Source organism: Drosophila simulans, chromosome 2L, assembly GCF_016746395.2.
Source record: "Drosophila simulans strain w501 chromosome 2L, Prin_Dsim_3.1, whole genome shotgun sequence".
NCBI classification, from domain to species: Eukaryota; Metazoa; Arthropoda; class Insecta; order Diptera; family Drosophilidae; genus Drosophila; species Drosophila simulans.
In genome coordinates this window covers 854,827-876,575 of record NC_052520.2, presented here as the reverse complement: position 1 = coordinate 876,575, position 21,749 = coordinate 854,827, and the positions used below count along the sequence as shown (strand labels likewise).

The 21,749-nt window shown below is 49.3% G+C and overlaps 9 protein-coding genes across 12 annotated transcripts; 4 read left to right on the top strand and 5 right to left on the bottom strand.

The window, feature by feature from the left end:
* Positions 1–125: 125 nt before the first annotated feature.
* On the bottom strand, positions 126–7,365 carry LOC6730502 (cytoplasmic protein NCK1). Of its 2 annotated transcripts, none has more exons than XM_016179339.3 (6): positions 6,794–7,365; positions 3,379–4,045; positions 3,002–3,206; positions 2,267–2,612; positions 1,723–2,172; positions 126–1,637 (listed from the first exon to the last, which is right to left on the bottom strand). In XM_016179339.3, the coding sequence occupies exons 2-6, from the start codon at positions 3,812–3,814 to the stop codon at positions 1,428–1,430; spliced, it is 1,647 nt and encodes a 548-aa protein (XP_016022952.1). In that variant the 5' UTR covers positions 3,815–4,045; positions 6,794–7,365; the 3' UTR covers positions 126–1,427. The 2 variants fall into 2 exon arrangements, with proteins under 2 accessions (XP_016022952.1, XP_016022953.1); XM_016179340.3 differs by having other exon boundaries at positions 3,379–3,893.
* Positions 7,366–7,411: 46 nt separating this feature from the next.
* On the top strand, positions 7,412–8,977 carry LOC27208192 (RCC1-like G exchanging factor-like protein). The gene has a single exon (XM_016183805.3). It carries the CDS (start codon positions 7,465–7,467, stop codon positions 8,866–8,868), a length of 1,404 nt encoding a protein of 467 aa, XP_016022951.1. The 5' UTR covers positions 7,412–7,464; the 3' UTR covers positions 8,869–8,977.
* LOC27207783 (integral membrane protein 2B) lies at positions 8,969–11,900 on the bottom strand. Of its 2 annotated transcripts, XR_006541909.1 has the most exons (4): positions 11,671–11,900; positions 9,735–10,446; positions 9,160–9,667; positions 8,969–9,106 (listed from the first exon to the last, which is right to left on the bottom strand). XR_006541909.1 is itself a non-coding variant. In XM_044923276.1 (3 exons), the coding sequence occupies exons 1-3, from the start codon at positions 11,776–11,778 to the stop codon at positions 9,528–9,530; spliced, it is 960 nt and encodes a 319-aa protein (XP_044779211.1). In that variant the 5' UTR covers positions 11,779–11,900; the 3' UTR covers positions 8,969–9,527. The 2 variants fall into 2 exon arrangements, 1 of the variants encoding a protein (XP_044779211.1); XM_044923276.1 differs by having other exon boundaries at positions 8,969–9,667.
* A 202-nt stretch (positions 11,901–12,102) lies between these two features.
* LOC27207647 (cleavage and polyadenylation specificity factor subunit 4) lies at positions 12,103–13,392 on the bottom strand. Its single transcript, XM_016183338.3, has one exon. It carries the CDS (start codon positions 13,224–13,226, stop codon positions 12,336–12,338), a length of 891 nt encoding a protein of 296 aa, XP_016022949.1. The 5' UTR covers positions 13,227–13,392; the 3' UTR covers positions 12,103–12,335.
* A 202-nt stretch (positions 13,393–13,594) lies between these two features.
* On the top strand, positions 13,595–15,203 carry LOC6730501 (post-GPI attachment to proteins factor 2). The gene is made up of 2 exons (XM_002077646.4): positions 13,595–14,583; positions 14,644–15,203. The coding sequence occupies exons 1-2, from the start codon at positions 13,953–13,955 to the stop codon at positions 14,778–14,780; spliced, it is 768 nt and encodes a 255-aa protein (XP_002077682.1). The 5' UTR covers positions 13,595–13,952; the 3' UTR covers positions 14,781–15,203.
* A 140-nt stretch (positions 15,204–15,343) lies between these two features.
* On the top strand, positions 15,344–16,198 carry LOC6730500 (post-GPI attachment to proteins factor 2). Its single transcript, XM_002077645.4, has 2 exons — positions 15,344–16,000; positions 16,062–16,198. The coding sequence occupies exons 1-2, from the start codon at positions 15,349–15,351 to the stop codon at positions 16,196–16,198; spliced, it is 789 nt and encodes a 262-aa protein (XP_002077681.2). The 5' UTR covers positions 15,344–15,348.
* An 11-nt stretch (positions 16,199–16,209) lies between these two features.
* LOC6730499 (peroxisome assembly protein 12) lies at positions 16,210–17,265 on the bottom strand. The gene has a single exon (XM_002077644.3). It carries the CDS (start codon positions 17,159–17,161, stop codon positions 16,268–16,270), a length of 894 nt encoding a protein of 297 aa, XP_002077680.2. The 5' UTR covers positions 17,162–17,265; the 3' UTR covers positions 16,210–16,267.
* A 21-nt stretch (positions 17,266–17,286) lies between these two features.
* LOC6730497 lies at positions 17,287–19,873 on the top strand. Of its 2 annotated transcripts, none has more exons than XM_016179234.2 (5): positions 17,287–17,769; positions 17,832–17,969; positions 18,023–19,001; positions 19,060–19,293; positions 19,351–19,873. In XM_016179234.2, exons 1-5 carry the CDS (start codon positions 17,413–17,415, stop codon positions 19,785–19,787), a joined length of 2,145 nt encoding a protein of 714 aa, XP_016022948.1. In that variant the 5' UTR covers positions 17,287–17,412; the 3' UTR covers positions 19,788–19,873. The 2 variants fall into 2 exon arrangements, with proteins under 2 accessions (XP_016022948.1, XP_002077678.1); XM_002077642.4 differs by having other exon boundaries at positions 17,823–17,969.
* Positions 19,863–21,695, bottom strand: LOC6730496 (probable ATP-dependent RNA helicase DDX28). The gene is made up of 2 exons (XM_002077641.4): positions 20,749–21,695; positions 19,863–20,684 (listed from the first exon to the last, which is right to left on the bottom strand). The coding sequence occupies exons 1-2, from the start codon at positions 21,616–21,618 to the stop codon at positions 19,935–19,937; spliced, it is 1,620 nt and encodes a 539-aa protein (XP_002077677.1). The 5' UTR covers positions 21,619–21,695; the 3' UTR covers positions 19,863–19,934.
* Between the last annotated feature and the right edge of the window lie 54 nt (positions 21,696–21,749).

Sequence of the window (21,749 nt, the reverse complement as noted above, 5' to 3'; positions counted from 1 at the left end):
AGATTGGGGTACAGGACTTTCCTGTTTCTAATCAGTAGCATTTCCAAACTCCGGAATGGAATCACAGACTCCGAAAAGTATGCTACTGATGGTAATTCCAATGGGTAAGTAACGAAAGCAGGCCGTTTGGTTTATTTGAATGTATTTTTATTCATTTCCGTTTCGGTATAATTTCTAGTTTGTTCTCTTCGTCTTTAGTACTAGTTGGTTTAGCAATTGTTTAAATTACCATAAATTATTTAAGTTTTATGTTACGTAGTCGTATAATGTAGATTTATAATTTAAAAATTCGCATGTGAAAGAAAGTCGAAAGTCATTTAACTGGCAGCCACTCCTTCCTATCGTTCCGTTCCTTCGCTAATTACTTTCCTAGAGCTAAATAAAAACAAAATAATAATCGCAATTGTCATAATGAACCGTAAACGTAGAAAAACAAATAATAGCAATAATTCAAAACAAAAGTTAAAGCTGGAATCGCTGCGTTCTACTCGTAATCGTAATCGTATCGTAAATAAGAGTACACGTATATCTAGAGATGAAAGAGTGCCTAGGTTAGCATTGCATCAACTGTACAGTATGGCTAATACGCCGTCCTCCTCCACGCCAGCAAACGATTAGATTATGTTTATAATAATGCGGGGAGCAGACTCCGCGCGGAGATATCAAGTGTATTTGTTTTGCTTTGTTTTGCGTGGTTATGTCGTAGTCGATAATTAAATGGATAAATAACAAAAATGACTGTAGGAGCGTATTCCTCACTCTGGCTTTGTGGGTTGAGTGTCCTGGATCCAGGATCAGGATGTCTCACCTATGTATGTACATACACGAAATCGATATCTATGCGGATTGGTTACGATCGTACACATTTGCTTATGGTTAACGCGTGGATAATAGACATCATATCATATATCATATCATATCTCATATTACATGTTCGAGTGTTCTGATTAAAAGCGGCCTCTTTTCTCTGTGTACATAGGGAAGCTACAACTTTGCTTTAGAATATAGTATAATATGTGCACATGTACGGTATGTAAATATGTTATGTATTGCATGTTGACATCTAGATTTGCTCAAATCGAATCGAATGCAATGATGAGTTCTTGAGTTTCTCGTTAACATAGCCAATGCGGTAATTAAGCGTTAATTTAGTTAATTCAATTATATAAAAGTACAAAAAGGTCCTTTGGCCGTGGCTATATGTACGGGTCGCGTTGAACCAACCAATCTATATACACACGCTGGTCTGATCTAATCCAAAACTGAGTCTATAATTGAATATCCAAACCGAATTATATTGAACTACACGTCGCGCTGAGCTGAGCTGCCTACAAGTTAGCCTTGGTATATCTTTGTGTTGCATATGTGTGTTGTTGAATACGGGTAATATGAATGCTGAGATTTCTCTGCCCTAGTCCTGGGCCTGCTTACGTGCCATTGGCTTTCGGCAGCGATCGCACCAGATACAGCTTTTCGCCCTGCTTGTTCGTGTAGATGGGCGCTCTTTGGTAGTGATCGACCAGTTGGTCCAGCGAGTGGAACTTCCTCTGCCCAATGCAGTACATATTCTGCTCCACGTGCACGCGGAAGTGCTTGTTGCGCCCTGGGGCCTTCAACGAAACCGAATAGTCTCCCATCTGCAAGGAAGGATGAATTCGTTAATACATACAAAGAATTCGTGCGGAACTATGTTATGGCACTTCAATTGCGGATTCCACTCACGTTAGTCTCACTGTCTCTGATGAGGAAGTCGCCATCGTGCCCGTGGCCGTTAAGCACCGTGTCGCACTGGCTACGGGTGATGGCTCCATAGTACCACGACTTGCCCGCCAGATTTGGCCGTTCGATTGGCTGGCCGGAGGATTGCGCCGCCGGCTTGTTACCCTCATTGCGTCGCTCCATGGAGTCGTTTCCTCCGCCACCTCCTGCGCCGCCATTACTTCCTCCTCCGTTTCCGTTTCCTGCACTGGCACTCGTATTGCGATAGGGCGTGGCCAGGTAGTCGTTCAACTCTTGGAGATAATTGCGTGGAACTAAACCGACTTGGCCCTGATTGTTGCGAGCTTTGTACCAGTCCGGATCGGAGGCGGGCCGATCCACGATCTCCAAGCGATCGCCCTTCTCGAACGAGAGCTCCTGGTCGTTGTTCGACGTGAAGCTGTACAGCGCGACCTATATAGTTGAAAATAATTGTTATTAGCCAATAATGACAACCTCTTAAGATGATGTGAATGGACTTATTTTGAGAACACGTCCATATACTCACCACAATATCAAGCACGTTCTCGGCCATGGCGTAGGTGTGGATCTCGCCGTCGTTATCACAATCCTCCGTTGTGTAATTGCTGGGGAACCAGCCGACGGAATTGCCGCTCTGTCCACGCCACCATCCGTCGTTGGACTTCTCCAGGATGAGGATTCGTGTGCCCTTGGTCAGCGAAAGTTCATCGGGCTGCTGGGCCTGATAGTTATACTTGACCACAGCCGTTCCGATGGCCTCTGCGGGATCTGGGGGCAGTCGGCGCGACATGGTTGGACTCTCGACCTGTCGCGAAGGCGAACAATTGGGCAGTGTCTTCGATCCGGAGCCCTTTTTCACCTTCTTCTTGATGCTGCACAGAAATCATAGATCAAAATATTCACGATCAGTATTGGGATGAAGTTTTATGATTGGACTTCATTGGCGGTTTTAAGTTGGGTTAGACTAGCCCTAGTTGGTTTGGGTGTTAGTGGATCTTTAGTTTTAAGGGGCAGGGAGAGCTCGACAGACAACGAAATCAAAACGAATTTGTTGTTTCGAAATACAAAATACAAAAGCCGAAAGCAGTTATAAGTTAAATTACGATAACCAAAGCAAAAGGTGGAGGCGGGTATTTGAACGCGATAGAGATACAGATACATCTACGGATACGGATACAGATACAGATATAGAGGGCAAAATTCTGCTGAAATCAGAGCAAGAAGAACGCTTAGGTTTAGTCGGGCCAGGAATCTGACGCACCTGTCGAAGAGCGAGGGCTTCTCCTTCTTCACATAGTTGCTTGGCACGTAGCCGGACTGGTTGCGGCTGTTCTGGACGCGCCACCAGTGCTTGGAGTCGTCCAGCAGCAGGTAGCGCTCGTTCTTGCGCAGATCCAGCTCCTGGGCACCCTGCGCCGCATAGTCGTACTTGGCTACCACGTAGCAGACGTCGTCCTGAGATTTGCCTGCGGATTGAGTAACAGGAAGGGTTAGAAGAGCACCAAGTGCACACACAGTTAGAAAAGCAAAATGGGCCAGTATGACAGAACCTCAATTTCGTTAGCATAAAAATCCTAGATTGTTTTACTACACCCAATGCTTTTCTCGCTGTGAGGTTATTGTGTTGCAGTTGCTCACCGTGCTTCATGTTGCCCGCCATTGATTGGGTTCCAGCGTTGCCGGCGGCACTGCCACTGGAGGAGTTGCCGCTACCGCTTCCGTTGGCGCTTCCGCTGCCGTTGCCGCCGCAGTCGAGCGCTGGCTGGCCGAAGGTCACACTTTTGTGCTGGGCGCTGCAGGAGGAGGCGGTGGACAGGGTGCGGTGGTGGTGCAACTGCTGTTGCTGGGAGAGCGAAGAGTGCCGCTGGTGGTGGGCAGGTGAGCCGGGAACGGGCACGGGCACCTGGGGACGGTACTGGTAGATCTGATTCTGGTTCAGGTTCTGATTCTGGTTGAGATTCAGATTCTGGTGCTGCGGCAGCTGTGGCGGATGCTGCTGCTGCTGCGGATACTGCTGCGAACTGGCTGAGGAGTCGGGGATGTTGCGCACGAACCGCTGGGGGTGTTCCAACATTCCAGACTGGCTGCTCCTCCGCCGCGGGGGGATTCCTGCTCCTCCAGCTGGGACTGCCCTGGTGCTCCTGGTGCTGCTCCTGGAGGCAAGAGGCGGTGGCTCAGTGTTGGTGGACTTGGAGTTGGGGTTGGAGTTGATGAACAACAAGTCTTTGATGGTTTGGTTATGTGTTGCAGTTGCTCGCTGGCACTCTAAGCTTGCTGCAAACCGCCTCTAGCCAATGCATAATTGCTGTGGGCGTGGTTTCAGGGGGCGAATGGGCGTGAGCGTGGGCGGAAGCGCAGGCGTGGCAACGTAAACATAAGCAACGCAATAACATAAGCAACGAACGAAGAATGAAAGAAAAAGAGAGCAAATGATATATGCAAATTAGGCTTAATTGTTTAGCACTGAAGAAGCTAAAGAGCGTGAAAATGATTAGCTTAAAAAATACAATGCAAGTACTCAAACACGAAATACCAAATAGGAAATCAACTCAAAATTAGCCGAGAGATGAATGTTTGTTTTTGGGGTCAGCGAGCCGGCGATGAATATGAAGATGAATGAGTGGAGTGTTTGTGTTGTGATGATCATGATGATGATTATTTGAGCGGGAGATGGTTATGGGGGCTGAGGGATCTGGCCATTCCAGTTGTGGGGCAATTAAAATCTGTACAAGTGAAAGTTGCCTCCGCCTGACTCCACTCAATTGAATCCAATTGCCAGGCGAGCGAATGTGTAGCCATCGGGTATTGATTTGTTCACCGGGGCAGCCTCACCGAGGCTGGAGAACCAGAGACTCAAAATCCGGGCCATTTCAGGCCAAGAAAGACACAGAAATCAACTGAGACATTCGACCGCAATGAGTCACGAACGGGAATGGTCGGCGGTATTGGGAAATTGGTTTCTTGGCCGAGATTTACCGAGTGACATAAGGCAGTTAGCGGGCGGCAGAGAAGGTTATTCCGTTCAGAGATCTCTAGAGAGGCTTCCCGAGTTCGTTGGCCAGGTTGGCGAGCCAACAAAATCAAAGTCAATGTCATAGCCGAGGGCCATCTTTGGATAATTAAAAATCAATAAGTGTGGGCCACGCTGAGAAAACGCTCTACTCGGTCTTTGACTCTAGGCCAATCTTGGTTTCGCTTTTCAATGACTGTTAGCTCATACACGAGAGGCTGAGTCAGCTGAAAGTGTTTTCGAGAGCTCTACTACAATTCCATTCAATTCTGCCAGTTCGGTGCAGTTCCATTAGCAACTGACCCATCCGTATATAACAAGAAATGCAGGCAAATTTGTTTCTCCGGTAAAATTCTAATCGAGCTTCCTGTTCGAATTGTTGCCATAATAATCTCCATGTGATAACGAGTGTTTTTGTTTACTTTACCATCGATTAGTCAAAGGTTTTTGCGTTAGCCAGAGATACGGAGAAGTTCCATGTTCAACCGGAGAACTGGTCGCAAAGTGATTCACTATTGTGTGAATTGTCTGTTTTCCCTATTTTTTGAGCGGAGAAAGCGGGAGTGAAACCGTAACCGTAACCGAACCCAGATAGAAACGGAGAAAGAACCCGAAAAAGATTATGTTTGTGCAAATGCTCGAGTGATAAGGGGGCGGTTCAGTTCGGTTCGCTTGGGGACTTGGTAAACATGAAACGCCTGGCTGGCTGGCTGCCAATGAACTGAAATGCACCACCGTCGGATTCGAAGTGGTGTTTGGATTTCTTTGGCTTGGCGATTGTTTTGTTATTGTTTGCGCTTGCATAAGCCCAACAGCCGAGACATTGACATTACACTGCTGATAAAAGCCGAAGAAATCGGAAGGAACTTAATGATAAGCTACTTGTTATCGTGAGAAATTGTCAAAAAATGTTATATGAACTTGAATAATTTCATAAGATTCATTAATGCTATTGCAAGAAATGAATATATATTTTTTTAAAGAATGATTAATGTGGTATGATTTCTTAGCTTCCCGTATGACAAACATATATGTTTTTTCCGGTGCACTCGCTCATTGTTTTCCTGACAGCAGTTCGTCTTTTCGCTGAGAGAAAGAAAGAGTTGCACGTGCTTGGGGGACAAGCCCACAAGTTTATGAGGCGGAAAGTTTGTTTCCCCGTGCTGTGTCTGCGTATTGGTTGAAGATCGGTTCCAGGCGAGGGAGTATAGCCACTGGTCCCCAAGAAAAGCCATCACGAACGAATCGGTGGCCCCGAAATGGGAGCATTTGGGTCTATAACATTGAGTTACGACTTGGGTGGATGGATGGGGCAGCCATGGAGGAACTAAAAGTGGGGCACTCTTATCTGGATGTCGGGGCGTGGGAGGCAAAGGGCAGCCTGTTTACATAAGATCACTCACTCAGGGGGCTGGGAGTCTACTCCCGAGTTGATTAAGTAGATGCTTTTGCTGGGGAATGGGATTCGAATGGGGGTTCGGTTTCGGTTTTGTTTTTTGTATTTTTCTGGCTTTTGTTGCCGAGGGAGTTTGCGACATTTGCCGGCCGTTTGGTTCAGAGATGCTGCGCAAAATCTCTGCGAGGTGGTGGCTTTTTGGCAACGAGAGGGTGGACTTCTCGTCCTGCAAAGGATGGCAGGACTCGTTCCCAGTGTTGTTAAGAGTACAAGCTTTTGTACCTGGGACAGGCTTTTGGGCAAGGAACATATTTTATAGATATATGGTAAGTGAAGCATCTTCGCGATTTATCTGTTACATCCATCTGGACAAGGGAAATGGTACATTCATACATATATATCGGTGGCACAGTTAGCCGTAAACACGACCATGGTTACCCAAAAAATGGTGATGGGAAGCGGAGGGCTAAGGGTTGCAGCACCGCCCACTAGGAGGGTGGTGGACCGAGCCAAAGGACTACGCACCACCAGGTGACGAGGGCGAGAGAAAGAGAGAGCGCAGGTCAAGAGAGAGAGAGAGAGAGAGAGCCGAGAGAGATTCGAACAGGAGCTAAAAAGGAGCAGCCGAATATTTTGTGTGTACCTACCGGAGACGAAGCGGTTGGACTGGCAACTCCTATATTCCTCCTGGATCTCCTTATCCTGGCACTCCTTATCCGTATCCGTATCCTTATCCGGGAAGTCGGAGTCAGTATTTCTCGGTCTTAACCCTTGGCAATCCTCAGGATTTGGGAGTGGAAGACATGGGCTAAGACACTGCTCCTGGAACTCCTGGAACGCACTCTATTTCACTTCCACTTTCCACTGGGCTATTGCACTTTACACACACTTAAAACACAACTTTAATTATAATACACCTAGCTGAGAGTGTGTTTGTGTGAGTGGGGCGGGGGTGAGCGTGTGTGTGTGTACATATGCTGCTGCCGCGATTGAAAAACACACAAATCCTGGCAAATAAACGCTTTACCACGCTTCTGATTACCGCACACGTTAACTGCGTTAAGTGGCAAATTGTTTGCACAATTTTGCAGCGCTCCCTTGCGGTTAACTAATTAAATTTTAATGATTTCGCCGGAGCCGTTTCTTTCACGTCGCCCATCCGATTTCGATATGCGGAAGGCGATTGCGATTGACCACGACCAGGGCTGTCAGGTGGCGTAACAGCGGTATTTGTTAGCAAACTATCGATAAATACCTTGCGCGCTGTGCAACACTTGTCCGGTCATCGGATCTATCGATATCGAGTGGCGTTTTTGTTATGATTTTGGATTACATGGTTGGTTTTACCCGGAATACCATGCTGAAAACCCGGAGAATTCTGCTTGGCATCAGCAGATCGTACACCGCCAAGGCGAAGAGGAGTGTGCTGGCGCAGGACAAGTCGAAGATAAAGGAGTACTCGCCGAAGACAACGGACAGCCATGAGCACCGAGTTTACGTGTGGGGCTTTCAGGAAACCGGCGCCCTCGGTCTCCAGACCAACGTCAAGAAGGCCAAGGAACGCTACACGGAGATGGTGCATCATCCCACCCGCTTGCAGTTCTCCAACAACAACGAAATCACGGATGTGGCCGCCGGCTACGGATTCACGGTCTACGCCGTGAAAAGAGATGACGGAGAGACTCTCTTTGGCAGCGGTTTGAACACCGACTCCCAACTGGGTTTCCAGGTGAAGGGAAATCCCAATGATCCGGCCAACCTGGACGTGATCATCTATCCCACAGCCATTAAACTGCCGAGAGTCCAGGGAGAAACAGACGAGGACATGCGTGTGAAGAGCATGTCGGCGGGTAGAGCTCACCTGGTGGTTCTGACCCAAAACGGAACCATTTTCACCCTGGGAAACAATGCGTACGGCCAATGTGGCCGCTCCATCATCGAGGAGGAACGGTACAGCAAGAGTGCCCTGATCCACAGGATATCACAGGAAGATATATGCGGCAAGGAGGACGAGGTGGTCCAGGTGGAGTGCGGCCAGGACCACAGCATGTTTCTTACCAAAAAGGGACGCATTTACACATGTGGCTGGGGTGCGGATGGTCAAACAGGTCAGGGAAACTACCACACTGCCGGGCAGATAACCCTGATTGGAGGAGATGTGGAAAAGGAGAAGATTGTGCGGCTCAGCTGCTCCTCGGACTGCGTTTTGGCTCTTAACGAGGCGGGCGATGCCTTTGGCTGGGGCAATTCGGAGTACGGACAGCTAGATGACTCAGAGCTGGCGGAAACCCAAATAAATATCCCCAGAGCTCTCAAATTAACGAAGTCCATCGGAAAAATCAAGGATGTGGCTGCGGGAGGCTCATTTTGCATGGCTCTCAACGACCAGGGTCTGGTGTACACCTGGGGCTTTGGCATCCTCGGCTTCGGACCCTTCGTGGAGCAAACATCCAAGCCACAGCATCTGTTGCCGCCTTTATTTGGACGAAATGACTTCAGCAACGAAACAACAGTGGTTTCCATCGGATGCGGCGTGTTTCACATGGGCGCCGTCAACTCGGACGGAGATCTCTTCATGTGGGGCAAGAACAGGTTCGGGCATCTGGGACTGGGCCACAAGAAGGACCAGTTCTTCCCCTTCAAGGCGGCCATCAACGGAAAGGTAACCAAAGTGGCCTACGGAGTGGATCACACCATTGCCTTGTGCAAGACGTTCTTCTAGATTAAGCTGTTTGTTTTAGATAAGTTGACTTAAAGTATACTCCAGTCGAAAATACCAGTGGCAGTGCCAGTGGCAGCCCAACCAATAAAGATCACACTGCTAAAGATCACAAATTCGCGTTTAATACATGTAAGTAGTTTAAAGAACATTTAGATTAATTTACTTGTTTCTCTTACGCATGCCGTGTTGTCCGCCCTCAGGTTGTTTTTGCTGTAAATAGCTTCGATCTGAATCCGTTCTATACATTAATTGTTAGAATAGAGTTTAAGAGCATATATATAAAATATGTACTTGGAATGCCGCAGTGTCTGTGCGCGTGTACCGATCCGTAATCCGATCCGATCTCTCCACATCCTCTCAATTCGCCCTCGAGGCTAATACATTTCACGTATTTGTCACAATTTCGTCGATCGCTTTTGATTGCGTTCTAGGTACATTTTCGTTATGCTTCCTTACTAGGGTCTATAATTTGCTAAACTCGCTTGGCCAATGATGATATATCCACCCGGAGTGGGTGTGTGTCCTGCTAACCAGTGGTAACCAGATCTAGACTTGTAGGCATGACTCTGTGTATGTATAAATCGATTCTAAGTAATAATTTGTTTAGGTTGTGTTATCATATGGGTGTTGTAGCTTAAAAGATCCTCCTTCTCCAAAGCTCAGGCCTGTTGCCTAGCCTCGTTGGCCTCGTAGGCATCCACCTCGGCGATGTTGGCCAAGTCGTACTCGATGACGCCCTTGCCCATGAACTCGGCGTACTTGGCTGACTCCGGCAGCGGATCGGCCGATCTCTTAGAGACTGCAATGGGTCAAGGAATGGGAATGGATCAGTAAGTTGCTGGCACCTCTAAGCCATTGGTACTCACCGCCTGAGACGAACTTCTCCATCATGTACACCTTCATATCGAAGCACTCGTTGGCAATCCGCTCCGAGATGAGCGAAACATCGGTGATGCGGGGCGTGACCACGCGCATCTGGCGCCGCACGCGCTCCGTATCTATGTTGTAGTAGCCAGTGCTCATCTTCTTCATGAGATCCACGAAGCTGGTCGGGGGCAGGGTCGTGTCCCGATCCAAGGGCATGATGAAGCACCGTCCGGTGGTGGTGTCGATAATGGCCGACTGGTTCTCCTTGAAGTCGTGCATGAAGCGACCTCTACGTCCATCCTTGAAGTCGGGCACGTCCACGCGTGCGTAGCCCTCGTCATCGCTGTCGCCGTCCAGTTCGATGTCCTCGCGGAAGTGGCTCTCGTCCAGCGATCCACTGTTGGGCATCGGTTGTGCGAGCTCGGGCAGCAAGGAGCGCCAGTTCAGGGCGAACGGTTCCACGGTGCGCGGGTAGACCCGCGCCATCTCCATCGAGTCCTCCGGATAGGGAATCTCGCACAGGGCGTGGTAGCGCATGCTGCTGTGCGACGGAGCGTACACTCGGTACAGGGTCCATCCGCCCAGGACACCCAGGAGCATCACGACCACGGCGATCAGGAACAGCAGAAAGGACTTAATGCAATGGTGCTGCGGCCGGTTGAAGACCATGGATTCCGCGTCGGCTTCATTGTCGCTGTAAGCGACCTTGGGCTGTTGGAGAAAAATGGGGGTTTAACAATATACTCCTTTGAGAGTCAATTGCAATTTCGGAGAAACAAGAAATTGCTATGGAAAGTAACAGTTTTATTTACAATCTGAAGCTATCTAAAATGACCGACTTGTTATATCGGTCTCCTTATCACCCATTGTTCCAGTGGAAAGTCATAAAAACGACGATAAGTCGTAGAAAAATACATATAAAAGACAGTTGACTGAAATGTTGATAGTGCAAGTTCCACAAGTCGAAAGGTTTGAGCTTGCTGAATATTAATCACACATTTATATTTTCCGCCAGCTCAGCAAGATAATTTTTCACTGCAATGCCTTTTCTTGTTCTATAAACAATGCAAATTGCATTGCTAAGTCCAAATTGACTCGGAAGATACGTCGTTAGCGAGAGATTAGTCTGAGGGGTCAGAAGAGATTCACTTGCAACAAATTAATCAATTGAAGGCATTTGCATGCACTAGAGTGGACCTCATTCGACTATGTAGTGTATAACTCATATGGAAATGAATAGTTGTATATATATCTCTGCATTTATTAATCGCTAATGTTCGAGTTGCAGCAGTGAACTGCTGGCTATGCGAATCGTATAAAACCGATACAGCATGCAGATGGGCAAATATGCTGGGAGATGGGAGCTGGCAGCTGGGATTGATTAGGTGCCAAGCTGATAAGACACGACTTTCTCTGGATACCCGTGCACACGAATCGAGGTCAAAGTGCACAGCGCCAGCAGCACACAAAGGGCTGCAACTGGCACCGAAAGTGGCTTTCCCCAGCCGTCAGGGCCAATCTCCACCAGCAACAGGAAAACCCTCCGCGCTGACCTCGGGGAGCGAGCGAGCGAGTCCTTGGCGCGGAGAGCCCAGGAAAGTGAATGGGCACACGTCACTTGGAGTGGAGCAGGGGTTGCATGCGGGCAGGGGGGTTAGGGGAAGCACGGGGCCACAAGGACACCAAGGAGTGCGGAGCTTGGGCGGGGAAAAATCGATGGCGAGCTGCTGCTGCTGAGGCTGTAATTCGGAATGGGTTCCGAATTAGTGATTCCGATTCGGAATCCATCCACCCACCCACCACGAGACTTGTGGCTCTCGGGCCGCAGGACGAAGGACACGGAGGCGGGCAGGGCGCGAGGGGCGGACAAGGACACAGCACGATTGCGCAAAAATAAGGACACATATCGCAGATGCGATGCCAAGCTAAACTCACTGCGATTAGGGAGCCATGGTGCATGAGCGCCTCGTCGTTGAGGTTCATGGGCAGGGGCACCTTCTCCTGGTCCGTGGGCTGTCCCCGCAGTTTTCCCAGAATTGTCATGGCTGCTCGTGTGCTGTGTTCTCGATGTCTCCGCACGACCAACTTGTTTGTTTTTACTGAAAATTTAGTGCGCAATTGTTGACGAGCTGAAATCTGGATCCAGACAAGCCAGTGTGACCAGCTCTAATTCTCCGTAGTGCCTTTCGAAAGATGTGGCCAAAACTGAGGCAACTCTAGAGTGGTTGCGAACTTGGGAAAGACATAGATTCGCCGCCCAAAAATTCAAAACTTGAATCCGAATAAAAAATTGTATAGTACAAATTTGTTATCTTACAAACGAAAAAACAAGATACATTTATATTTTTGTAGAAAACCCAAAACGAATTGTTTTCTTGTATCTTATGGAAGTTTATTTCGCTGATAACACAATACGTTCTACTGGCAGTTTTAGGGACTTTTTTCGAAAATGCGAATGAGTTTTTTAACATAGAATGATTGAAACGTTCGCCTGCGGCAGTTGGGAACCTACGACCTCTGGACTACGCAGCGGGCCACGCAGACCGCTTTCGACCTTTATTTCTGCACTCTTACAGTCTAATCATACAGAGCAGAGCGTCCTACTTATGACTATGTTGGTTGGAGAGGAAGGCGAGGTGGCCCTTGGGACACTTGTTCGCGTAGTGCCCCTTGTTCCCGCACTTGTAGCAGGTGATCTCCTCCAGGGGCGTGGGCACCTTGACGAAGCCGGGACCATGCGGCTGACTGTGGTGATTGGATTGCATGTCTTCGGCGCCCTCATTGTGGCCGGAGTGTCCAGAGTAGCCGCCCGAGTGTCCGCCGGAGTGATCCATAGCGTTGATATTGTTGCGGTGCTCCAGGCTGCCCACATACTGCTTGCACGAGTTGGCCTTGTGGCCCAGTTCGCCGCAATAGTGGCACGTGGGCAGTTTCTTGTGCAGCTGATCCTTACCCAGTTCCGCCAGTGGGGGCAGCTCGAAGTGGGGATGCATGTGCTTGCAGGACGGGCCCTCGGGGCAGAAGCCGGCCAGGTAGTCCATGCACAGGACACGGCGCAGATGCTGGTGCCGGCAGTGGGGACCGTGGCGGCAGAAGCCTCTCTTGTACCAGGGACAGTCCTTAACCTTGCTCTGCGGGTCGATGTGCAGAAAGGGGCACTCTTTGTTGTGGCAGGCGTTGAACCTCGAGTAGAAGTAGCACTCGGGCATCTTGGTCATGTCATACTCGTGCAGGAACTCGCACTGGTCGCCCTTCTTGCACAGTCCTCTCAGCCAGTGCTTGCACACGATCGTCCTGTCGCCGCGAATGTGTCGGAAGGGACAGGCGCTCCCTTTGTCGCACTCCTGCCCGTTCCTGGTGATGAAATTGCAGACCGCCGCGATGGACTTGTCCATGCCGTAGAACGGCAGCGGGATGGCGCCCACCTGCTCGATGAGGTCCCGCTCAGCCTTGAACTGCAGCCCACTCACGTTGGCCAAAAGGATGTCCATCTCTGACGGATTCGCCGATGCTCGAATGGATGAGGAAAAACTCAAAAATCTGGTAAACAATGCAGTTTCCTTCTTCTTTTTTGCGCGTGTTTTGTTGTTTCAGTGCGAATAGTGCTGACACGCAACCGGCGTTATCGATATCGATAGTTCGCAAGGCGAGACAGGCATGGCCGTCTGGCTTTTTATTAGCCAAATCTGTCCACATCAGGAAATAGATATTTGCATATAAATATTTTTAATTTATAAAATTAGTTATAGTAAAAATACTTGTTTTTATGACCTTATATAACTCAACCACCAGTAATAATATTTTAGCTATTTAGCTACAAAAGTCAGTTGATACTGGTCAGCACTGTTGGCGGCTAAAGCATTGAATATAAATTAAGTATCCGCCCCGTTAGTGTTGTTGATAAAACGGTTTATCTACAATTGGACGAGCCAGTTTCTAAAAGTGCACTTACCCAAAAGCAAACCTTGAATTGCTTCAAAATTAAAACATTAAACACTGAGTAAATTCGATAATGCACCACCCCCGCCGCCAGAGGCCGATAGTCAGCTGGTATCGATCACTTGTTTACAACTTTTCGCAATGTTTATAACGTAAGCAATCCGCGTGAAGAGCCATTAGTTAATTTGGGAGCGAGGAACTAAAAAATGAGGAGCGAGCGCCGCTGAAGAACCCAACCCAACCAACACCCCACGTAGTCCACCCACTCCAAAGGTCAAATGCTGCCTACTTACGAGCGCTTCAGTGATCCCAAAAGCGTCCTCTTCCGGCTTCCCTTCGCGAGACTGGCACTGGTGGCTCTTAGTTTGCCCCTGGGAGGATTCTTCTTCTGCGTGATTTGGTCTCTGACCTTTGACTTCGTTAGGAGCACCTACACCCACTGCGATGTGACCAACTATCTGCCCTCCGTCTCGGCGGCCATTGGGAACTATGAGCCCCAAAAAACTGTCTGGAGACTGGCCATCTTTCTGCATTTACCACTCCGTTTGGCAGTGGCCAAAATCTACTTGGAGCACTATCGGGAACACATCCGCCGGAGCAGAAGATTGCTGGGCATCCTGGCCTGCTTCTTGAACGTCGTGGAGGATCTGGCCCTCTTCTGCTTGTCGTTTTGGACCTCTGCGGATCACTACGAGACCCACAGAAACGCGTTTGTGGTGTTCATTGCCTGCTCCGAGTGCTATATGCTGGTTTCCTACCTGCTGAACAGGAATATACGGAAGACCGTGCTCTTGCCGCACGAGGAGAAGTCGCTGAGGTACAAGAGGAATCTGTTCTTGGTAAATGTGATGGCCTTTGGCTTGGCAGGATACTGCTTCGTGAGGCACAACTCACATTGCGAGGCGGGAGGTCAGTGGGAATCGGCTGTGAGTCCACTATTGTCTAATAATGAACCTTTTCTTTCCTTAGTCTACACCTTCTTCGCGTTGTTCGAGTACATCGTGGTGCTGACCAACATGGGCTTCCACATGACCTCCTACTGGGACTTCTACGCCCTGAACGTGGTGTGTGATGCCAAGCACGGTCTCTATCTATCACAATCGTAGACCAATGAACTAGATCAATCCCAGCCTGCGCCGCCATTTCAGCCAGCCAGTCATCCTCGAGTATTGTGTACATACGCGGTATTAGCTTAAGCTCAATGTTTACTTAATTTTACCAAAAGGAAATTGCTTCCGAGGGCTTCCGAGAGGAGACGATTCAGTATGACAGGATCTGATGCATACACACGCTTTTAGCTTTAGGCTCTAACACGATTTTACACCTAAAGGATCTAGTTAAATTCGAACCGAGTTCCATCATTATGTAGTGCATTATTTATACACATGCTCAGTTAGGAACAAAGCTTCAATAATTTTATATGTACTGAATTTGCTTTTATTGGCTTTTAATGTTCTAATTCATTATTTTGTAAGTTTAAAATTGTATTTATTAGAATTCAGATAAATGAACTTTTTAATTGCTTCCAATTGTTTGTATACCTTTTAATATTTAATACCAAGCATATTGTTCAGTTTGAACTGTCTTCGTTTTATGTGTCATTATTCCAGTGTTTAGTATAAAAGAAAGTGTAGCATTGCCTGACCGAATTGTCCTAGATTAACCTTATCTTGAATGATGCACTTTCTGGAGGATCAATCCAAGCTGCCCAGCTCCATCAAGGATTTGCAGGCGAGGCGTCATTTCCGCGTCTCAGTTGGTCCGATTCTCGCACTCGGGCTTCTGCAATTGCCCGTGTGCATGGCATACAACCTGGTGATGGCCATCACAACGGACTTCCAGTCCACCACGTATACTACGTGCAATGCCTTCAACATCTTTCCCACCACATCGGCGGCTGCCAAGTCTCAGCACAAAGTGTGGGCTCTGGCTTGCTGGCTGGAGTTCCCATTTCTCATTGCCAGAGCATGGCTGCAGTTCCGCTTCTATCGGAGGAATCTGCGCAGGCCTGTCCGCAGTGTCGGCTGCCTGATGGCCATCATTATGGCTGTCAGTAGTTCCAGCGTACTGCTATGGGGCACCTTTCCCCAAGAGGATGGCGACTCATTGCTGCATATAACCATCGCCGTGTCGCTATTCGTATCGTGTGCCATTTATATGGCAGGTTCCTTTGTGTGCTCCAAGTACTATATGAGCGATAGGAGCGGGCAGCTGCATGAGGAATTCTCCTTGCGGCTAAAGAGCGGGCTGGTGTTCACCTACTACGTCTGGGTGGTGGTCATGTGGATCTTTTACTTTATACACCAGAAGTTTTGCTTTCCTTTGGGTGAGTAGAACATAACCGAATGGAAGGATGTTTACAATTCTAATGCCCGGGTCCTCTGCAGCCTACTCCGTATTCGGTATGGGCGAGTTCATCTCCTGTGAGTGCTTCTTTATCTACCTGTGCACGGCCTACTTTGATTTCTACCACGTCTACATATGCTACGACCAACGTTTGGGTTTCTTTCTCAGCGAGATGTAAACACTTTCCAATTCCTTATGAAATGTATTAAACAAAAACATGCAAAAAACACAAAAGGAATGCTTAACGTTACGTCTCGTAGATGCGCACCAGGTCGTCCAGACTAATGGGATACTGGGTGACCGGGCAGGTGCCGTGCTCCTTCATGTGGCTAACGATGCACTTCCAGCAAAAGACGTAGCCGGAAACGGAGCAGGCAGTGGGCGTCTGGATGGACAGCAGGCAGACTGGGCACTCGCCCCTCTGTGCAAGGCTCTGCTGCACTTCCTTGGGCAGCTGCTTTCTCGGCATCGCTTCGGGATTTATCAGAGTTCCACCCACTTTCCGCCGCTGGTCGTTGGAGTACCACCACTGGACGAACTGCAGGAAGAAGGCCAAGACCTCCAACATCTTAAGGACCACGTAGGTCCACTGATCCTCCTTGGGAGGTTCGCTGGGATACCGAAGGGTCAGCCCCAAAAATCTGAAGATGGGCGAGTGGTTTGAGGCGTACTTCACGAGGTAAAGGAATGTATGCGCCGCCTTGGCGGCATGAAAAGCATGGAATGCGCTTAGAAGGCGTTGCTCCCACGGACTGGTGTCCTTGTGCCTGATGATCCTGCTCCTTAGCTTCCGCTCCACGTAAGGCATGAAGGTTAGCAGTGTGGCAGAGGCGAACTGCTGCCTGCGGTTCAGCAGATCCCCTGTGGTTGTGACCGTCCTTTGCAATCCGTAGAAGCTCTCCCCGAAGGAGGAGGCCCTCTTGCGCAGATACAGGTACTGCAGCAGCCAAGTCAGCAAGGGCGACAGCTCCTCCCGAATCCTCAAACTCCCCCAGAGTTTAAAGTCCAGCCGCAATCCGAAGTAGTCGAATATCTTGCTCAGTGCCGGGTAAACCAGGTTGTCCAGCGTCTCCGCCGCCGAAATTTCGAAGATCGACGGCACATTTTGAAGGTTCTGGCGCACATTGGCCGCTTCTGCCATTGTGTTTATAGCATTTAAATAAATTGAATTAAATTCGAATACAAATTGTGTTGTTGTTCTTATCAGTACTGTTGTTATCGGGTTTGTCTTGAAAACAGTCGAGGGTTCATAAATATATCGATAGGTCGCTGGCACCATCGATAGTTGGGTTAATAATCTGGCAAGATTTGTTTATTTTGTGCAGCAGCTTCGTTGTTTATTTACCAACTCATGAAAAGATATACATTTATGTTTTATACACAACCAAGAAGATGAAAACCTCTGGCGCCGGCAATCCTGACGAGCTGAACAAGTCATCGCACAGCAAGGTCAGCAAGAAGTCCACAAAGTCGCGATCCAAGTCGGCGAAATTGGAGTTGACTGGGAAGAATTCCCTGTCGGCATCCGCATCATCCTCCACCGCATCCGCAGTGAGCGGGGGCATTGCAGTGGGCAGCCTGCCGGCCACGCCCACTCACCTAAACATGGTGACAACGCCCACCACGCCAACATCTAGTCTGGGTAACTACAATCTGTTTGACGCCTCATTTGCGGTCGCAGGAAGTGGTGGGCACGGACTTGCAGGCGGCATGGGGGGCGCAGAAACCTCCGGCAACTCTAGTCGAATGGTAAGGGTATCACTCTCAAGGAAATCTTATGAAACAAAACCTCTTTACTATAGGGTCATCAGAAGAGCTATGCTGGCTTCGATCCGCGCAGCATCAAGATCTTTTGGGAGCAGCACGACCAGACCGATGTCGAACTGTCCCAGGATGTGTGCGCCCGTTTGGCGGAAGATGCCTCCTACAAAGTGTGGGAGCTGATCAATGTATGTCGGCCATAATGCAAATCTTTAATCCGTCTAACCTCTTGATCTCTCAGAATGTCAAAATATACTCTCGCCACTCGGGCGGAGTGGTGACCTACGACCTGGTGAACGAAGTGCTAAAAGATGCCGATGTGCCGCCCATGCTGGGTGCGATGGACAGCGACTGGGATCGGATCGATTATGACGGCAGTTTTTACTTTCACTCGGATAAGATCTTCGAGCTGAGCGCAGAGTTTCAGAAGGAAGTCAATCTGTGCACACCTGATGATGCAGACTTTCAGAGCATCTGTCCAGTGGATGAAAAGCACATTGAGCAACTAAGACAGTGCGTCCAGAGTCTGGTGACGGCTGCCCTTTTTGCGGACAGCAAATCCCAGACGGCCGCCGTCTGCCATGCTTTTCAGACACCCCTGATGGGATCTATCTACCGAGTGATAGTGAGTAAGATGGTCCAGTTGCTAGCTTTTAAGCAGCAGGACCATTTGAGCCAGCGATGCTGGCGACTGCTTCGAGCATGCAACTACAACGCCACTGCTAATCACAATGCCTGCCGGCCGGAGTACTTCAACCTGGCAGAGGTACTTGTCAGCCAGCTAATGGCACCTTACGAAACTATCAAGGCTCCACACGTGGACCCAGATCCGGGACAAACCACCTCCATCAAAATGGAGTTTGAAGAAGAACTAAAGGTTGAGCCAGACCAGTGCGCTAATCCGGAAACCCAGGAAAATCCGGAGCTAATGGGAGTAGAGAAACAGGAGCAGGAACCGCAGATGTTCCCCGGTGAGAGCACCATGGAACACACAATCTACAAGCTGCAATCGGAGGAGGAGGAAATTAATCCTCAGCCGGAGACGGAACACCTATCCAGCTTCTTTGCCTGTCCAGTCGGCAATGGCGTGGTGGACGAGCTGTGTGAAACTATAGGACAGCTGGCATCTCAAAGTGGTTACCTACATGCAGAGTGCCTGTTTTTGATCAAGAGACGCCTAGAGAGATTCTTCGAGGGCCGCCACATAAGCAGTGAGAGAGGTAAATCATCCTTACAATTTGTTAGCTTGGATCCTTATCTTTGGATTTCTTAATTAAGACTTTAGGTATATCAGTAGAGCAGTGCGTGGTCTCATTGCCCTGGGAGAATATGCCTTTCGTGAGTTTATTCCCTACATCTACAAACTGCGCGTCGAGGAAATCCCGGATAGTCTGTGGCCGGATCTGGCCCCAGCTGCCATCTTCCTCGGCGGTCGTGATGACGTATACCTGTATGAATGGCTGGAGTACGGATGCGGTGCTGCTCTGCAGCCCTTCCTGGTCCACTATGCGCGTAAGAAACACCCGTGTGTTGCATGAAAAGCGGTTAAGTAACTAAAAATCATTGCAGGAGCCTACGAAAAAATGGTAACTAGACGGTATGTGAAGGCCAAACAACCCGCTTACAGAATAGAATCAGTGCCGGGAGTGCGCCGTCTGGAATGGAGTACTCTTGCGGCAGCCATGTGCCACGGAGACGATCCTAGCAAGGCACTCAAACCGAAGCCTACTCTCTGCGAGGCTTTCCCCGACCTCCAGTCACCGAATCTTCAGCTTAACTGCGCGGGCAACATACGCTTTAAGTTCGCAGGCTGCCGCCCGGTGCTGCTGAAGCCGAAGGTTGCGACTGTTCCCCACTCCGCAGACTCGCCTTCATCGGCCGCGAACGGTGGTGGGGGTGGCGGTGCCAGCTCCGATATCCTAATCGCAAAACGAAAACTCTTTAAGCCCCTGACCAACGTGAGAAAGTGGTCGCCCATCAGTGGCTATCACTACCTGAGGATCTGAAAGGGACTTGGGAAAGTATTATAAGACCTTCTGGAGGTCCAGGAGGAGACCTGGGGATCTCAATAAAACTCTTCGTTTACTTTAAACTTCCTCTGCGGTCTTTCGAAAGGTGATACAACTTTACTCGTAATACATAAAAACACAAAACTAAAAGGCTTCTTCCTGAGACGTATGTCCATTTTGTGAGCCCAAAGCGGGTACGGGGATTCCCGCAGCCTTCATCTCGGCCACAATCCGCTTGTTGATAATGTTTCGGATGTTGGCATTAACATCTGGCAGAAGTCCACCTGTTCGAGCTGCGTGCTCAATCCGCTGGACAACGTCGATTTCGCGGCGCGATGATATGAGGTTCGTGACTAGCGACTTGTCCATGTTACCCACCCGCCCGATCCTGCCACAACGATGGATATAATCGGAGACATGGAGCGGGAAGTCAAAGTTGACCACATGTCGAGCTCGTGTGGTATCCAGGCCACGACTTCCCACATCGGTTGTGGAAAGGACGTCGCAGTGACCGTTTTGGAACTGCTCGAAGCGGCCCAGACGGATCTTCATCAGCATATCCCCATTCAAATTTAAGCAGTTCACTCCGCTGTTGTTCAGGAAGATGGAAACGAAGTCACTGGTGGTGGACTTGTTACTGAACACGATTAGGGGGCGACGCTTGGCAAGATCTTGCTTCACGAGTGACAAGAGTGTGGCGGGTCGATCGGCCTTTGACAGGCGCAGGAACTTCTGCGTCACATGAGGCATCAGTCGATGCAGGTGCGGACTAACCACCTCACGGATGGTGTCTACGTCGATAACTTTGTGAAGGATCTCTCGGGTGTTCGTGGGCATGGTGGCCGAGGCCAGGATCATCTGGGTGCCAGCATCCTCCTTTTGCACCAAGTGGAACTGTCGAATAAGAAAAACAAGCTGATTGAAGCGATTCCTTTGGTAATCTCCTAGCAAGACTTACGGGAAATCTCCTGAGGAAGTAGGAGAGCTTGTCCGTGAATGTATCATCCAGCAGGGTGTCCGCTTCGTCTAGAACCAGGTGTCGAACCTGCTCCATGCGGTAGATGCCAGTGGTCACAAGTTTGCTAAGTGCCCCCAGAGTGGCCACCAGTATGTCGACCTCCTCGAACTGTGGATTTATCATAAGCTGCTTGGTATTGCCGCCAAGTAAAGATTGCACTTTGAGATTGGTGCCCTGGGTGAGTTTCTTCGTGACCCCAGCAATCTGCGTGGCTAGTTCTCTGCCGGGAGTGAGGATCAAGATGCGGGGGGTGTTGAGTTTTCGCTCGGTGACCACTTCTTTCTGGAGTAGTTTGTCCAAGATGGGCAGGAGATATGTGATGGTTTTTCCACACCCAGTTTCAGCGGCAATCAGGCAGTGCTCCTTTCCATGGACAACGGGCATTCCCTGCTTTTGGATTCCCGTCAGTAGTTTGATGCCCAGCTCGACGCGCAAGTTCTCCAGGAGTTGGGGATGAATACGCATCCCCGTGCTCTCAAGGAACTCGTCGACGGCCTGCATTTCCTGCTGGAGTTCCTCACTTTGCACGCTGGCGTTCAGGATGAAGAAGTCTCCCTTGGATTTGTTGTGCAGCCAGCCCTTGGAGGCCAGCGAAAGACTCCCAAACTTGGCATCCGTCCGCTCGTATTGGGTTAAATCGAACTGTCTTCTTCTGCAGGAGATTAGGGGCTCCTCCTTCTGCTTTTTGCCCTTGTCCCTCGAGGACTCTGCCTTTGGTGGCTTCGTTTGAGTCTTAACTGCCGCCGCTGTGGCATATGAAGCCACATGGCGCGAGGATTTCACTCGGAGCACCACCGACAAGTTCAGCATGCTTTCGGAATATTATTCAATGTTTTCATTAGCCGGCAAGTCAGCTGTGCACACGCGTCCAAGTGTTGAAAAACGCCCCTCGAATTCAATTCCACTTGTGGGCGGTAAGTTTGAAGACCCAGCAACCATTA

Bases quoted from the DNA above. Each gene is read 5' to 3' on its own strand.
- LOC6730500 (XM_002077645.4), top strand. From the start codon at position 15,349: ATGATGCACTTTCTGGAGGATCAATCCAAGCTGCCCAGCTCCATCAAG. The intron at 16,001-16,061 runs GTGAGTAGAACA...GGTCCTCTGCAG, and splicing joins GAAGTTTTGCTTTCCTTTGG to CCTACTCCGTATTCGGTATG.
- LOC6730499 (XM_002077644.3), bottom strand. From the start codon at position 17,161: ATGGCAGAAGCGGCCAATGTGCGCCAGAACCTTCAAAATGTGCCGTCG.
- LOC27207647 (XM_016183338.3), bottom strand. From the start codon at position 13,226: ATGGACATCCTTTTGGCCAACGTGAGTGGGCTGCAGTTCAAGGCTGAG.
- LOC6730502 (XM_016179339.3), bottom strand. From the start codon at position 3,814: ATGTTGGAACACCCCCAGCGGTTCGTGCGCAACATCCCCGACTCCTCA. The intron at 2,613-3,001 runs GTGCGTCAGATT...ATTTCTGTGCAG, and splicing joins AAGCCCTCGCTCTTCGACAG to CATCAAGAAGAAGGTGAAAA. The intron at 2,173-2,266 runs GTGAGTATATGG...TCAACTATATAG, and splicing joins AGAACGTGCTTGATATTGTG to GTCGCGCTGTACAGCTTCAC.
- LOC27207783 (XM_044923276.1), bottom strand. From the start codon at position 11,778: ATGACAATTCTGGGAAAACTGCGGGGACAGCCCACGGACCAGGAGAAG. The intron at 10,447-11,670 runs GTGAGTTTAGCT...TTTCTCCAACAG, and splicing joins ACCATGGCTCCCTAATCGCA to CCCAAGGTCGCTTACAGCGA. The intron at 9,668-9,734 runs GTGAGTACCAAT...GACCCATTGCAG, and splicing joins GGAGAAGTTCGTCTCAGGCG to TCTCTAAGAGATCGGCCGAT.
- LOC27208192 (XM_016183805.3), top strand. From the start codon at position 7,465: ATGATTTTGGATTACATGGTTGGTTTTACCCGGAATACCATGCTGAAA.
- LOC6730497 (XM_002077642.4), top strand. From the start codon at position 17,413: ATGAAAACCTCTGGCGCCGGCAATCCTGACGAGCTGAACAAGTCATCG. The intron at 19,002-19,059 runs GTAAATCATCCT...TTCTTAATTAAG, and splicing joins CCACATAAGCAGTGAGAGAG to ACTTTAGGTATATCAGTAGA. The intron at 19,294-19,350 runs GTAAGAAACACC...AAATCATTGCAG, and splicing joins CTTCCTGGTCCACTATGCGC to GAGCCTACGAAAAAATGGTA.
- LOC6730496 (XM_002077641.4), bottom strand. From the start codon at position 21,618: ATGCTGAACTTGTCGGTGGTGCTCCGAGTGAAATCCTCGCGCCATGTG. The intron at 20,685-20,748 runs GTAAGTCTTGCT...CTTATTCGACAG, and splicing joins ACTTCCTCAGGAGATTTCCC to TTCCACTTGGTGCAAAAGGA.
- LOC6730501 (XM_002077646.4), top strand. From the start codon at position 13,953: ATGCTGCCTACTTACGAGCGCTTCAGTGATCCCAAAAGCGTCCTCTTC. The intron at 14,584-14,643 runs GTCAGTGGGAAT...TTCTTTCCTTAG, and splicing joins CTCACATTGCGAGGCGGGAG to TCTACACCTTCTTCGCGTTG.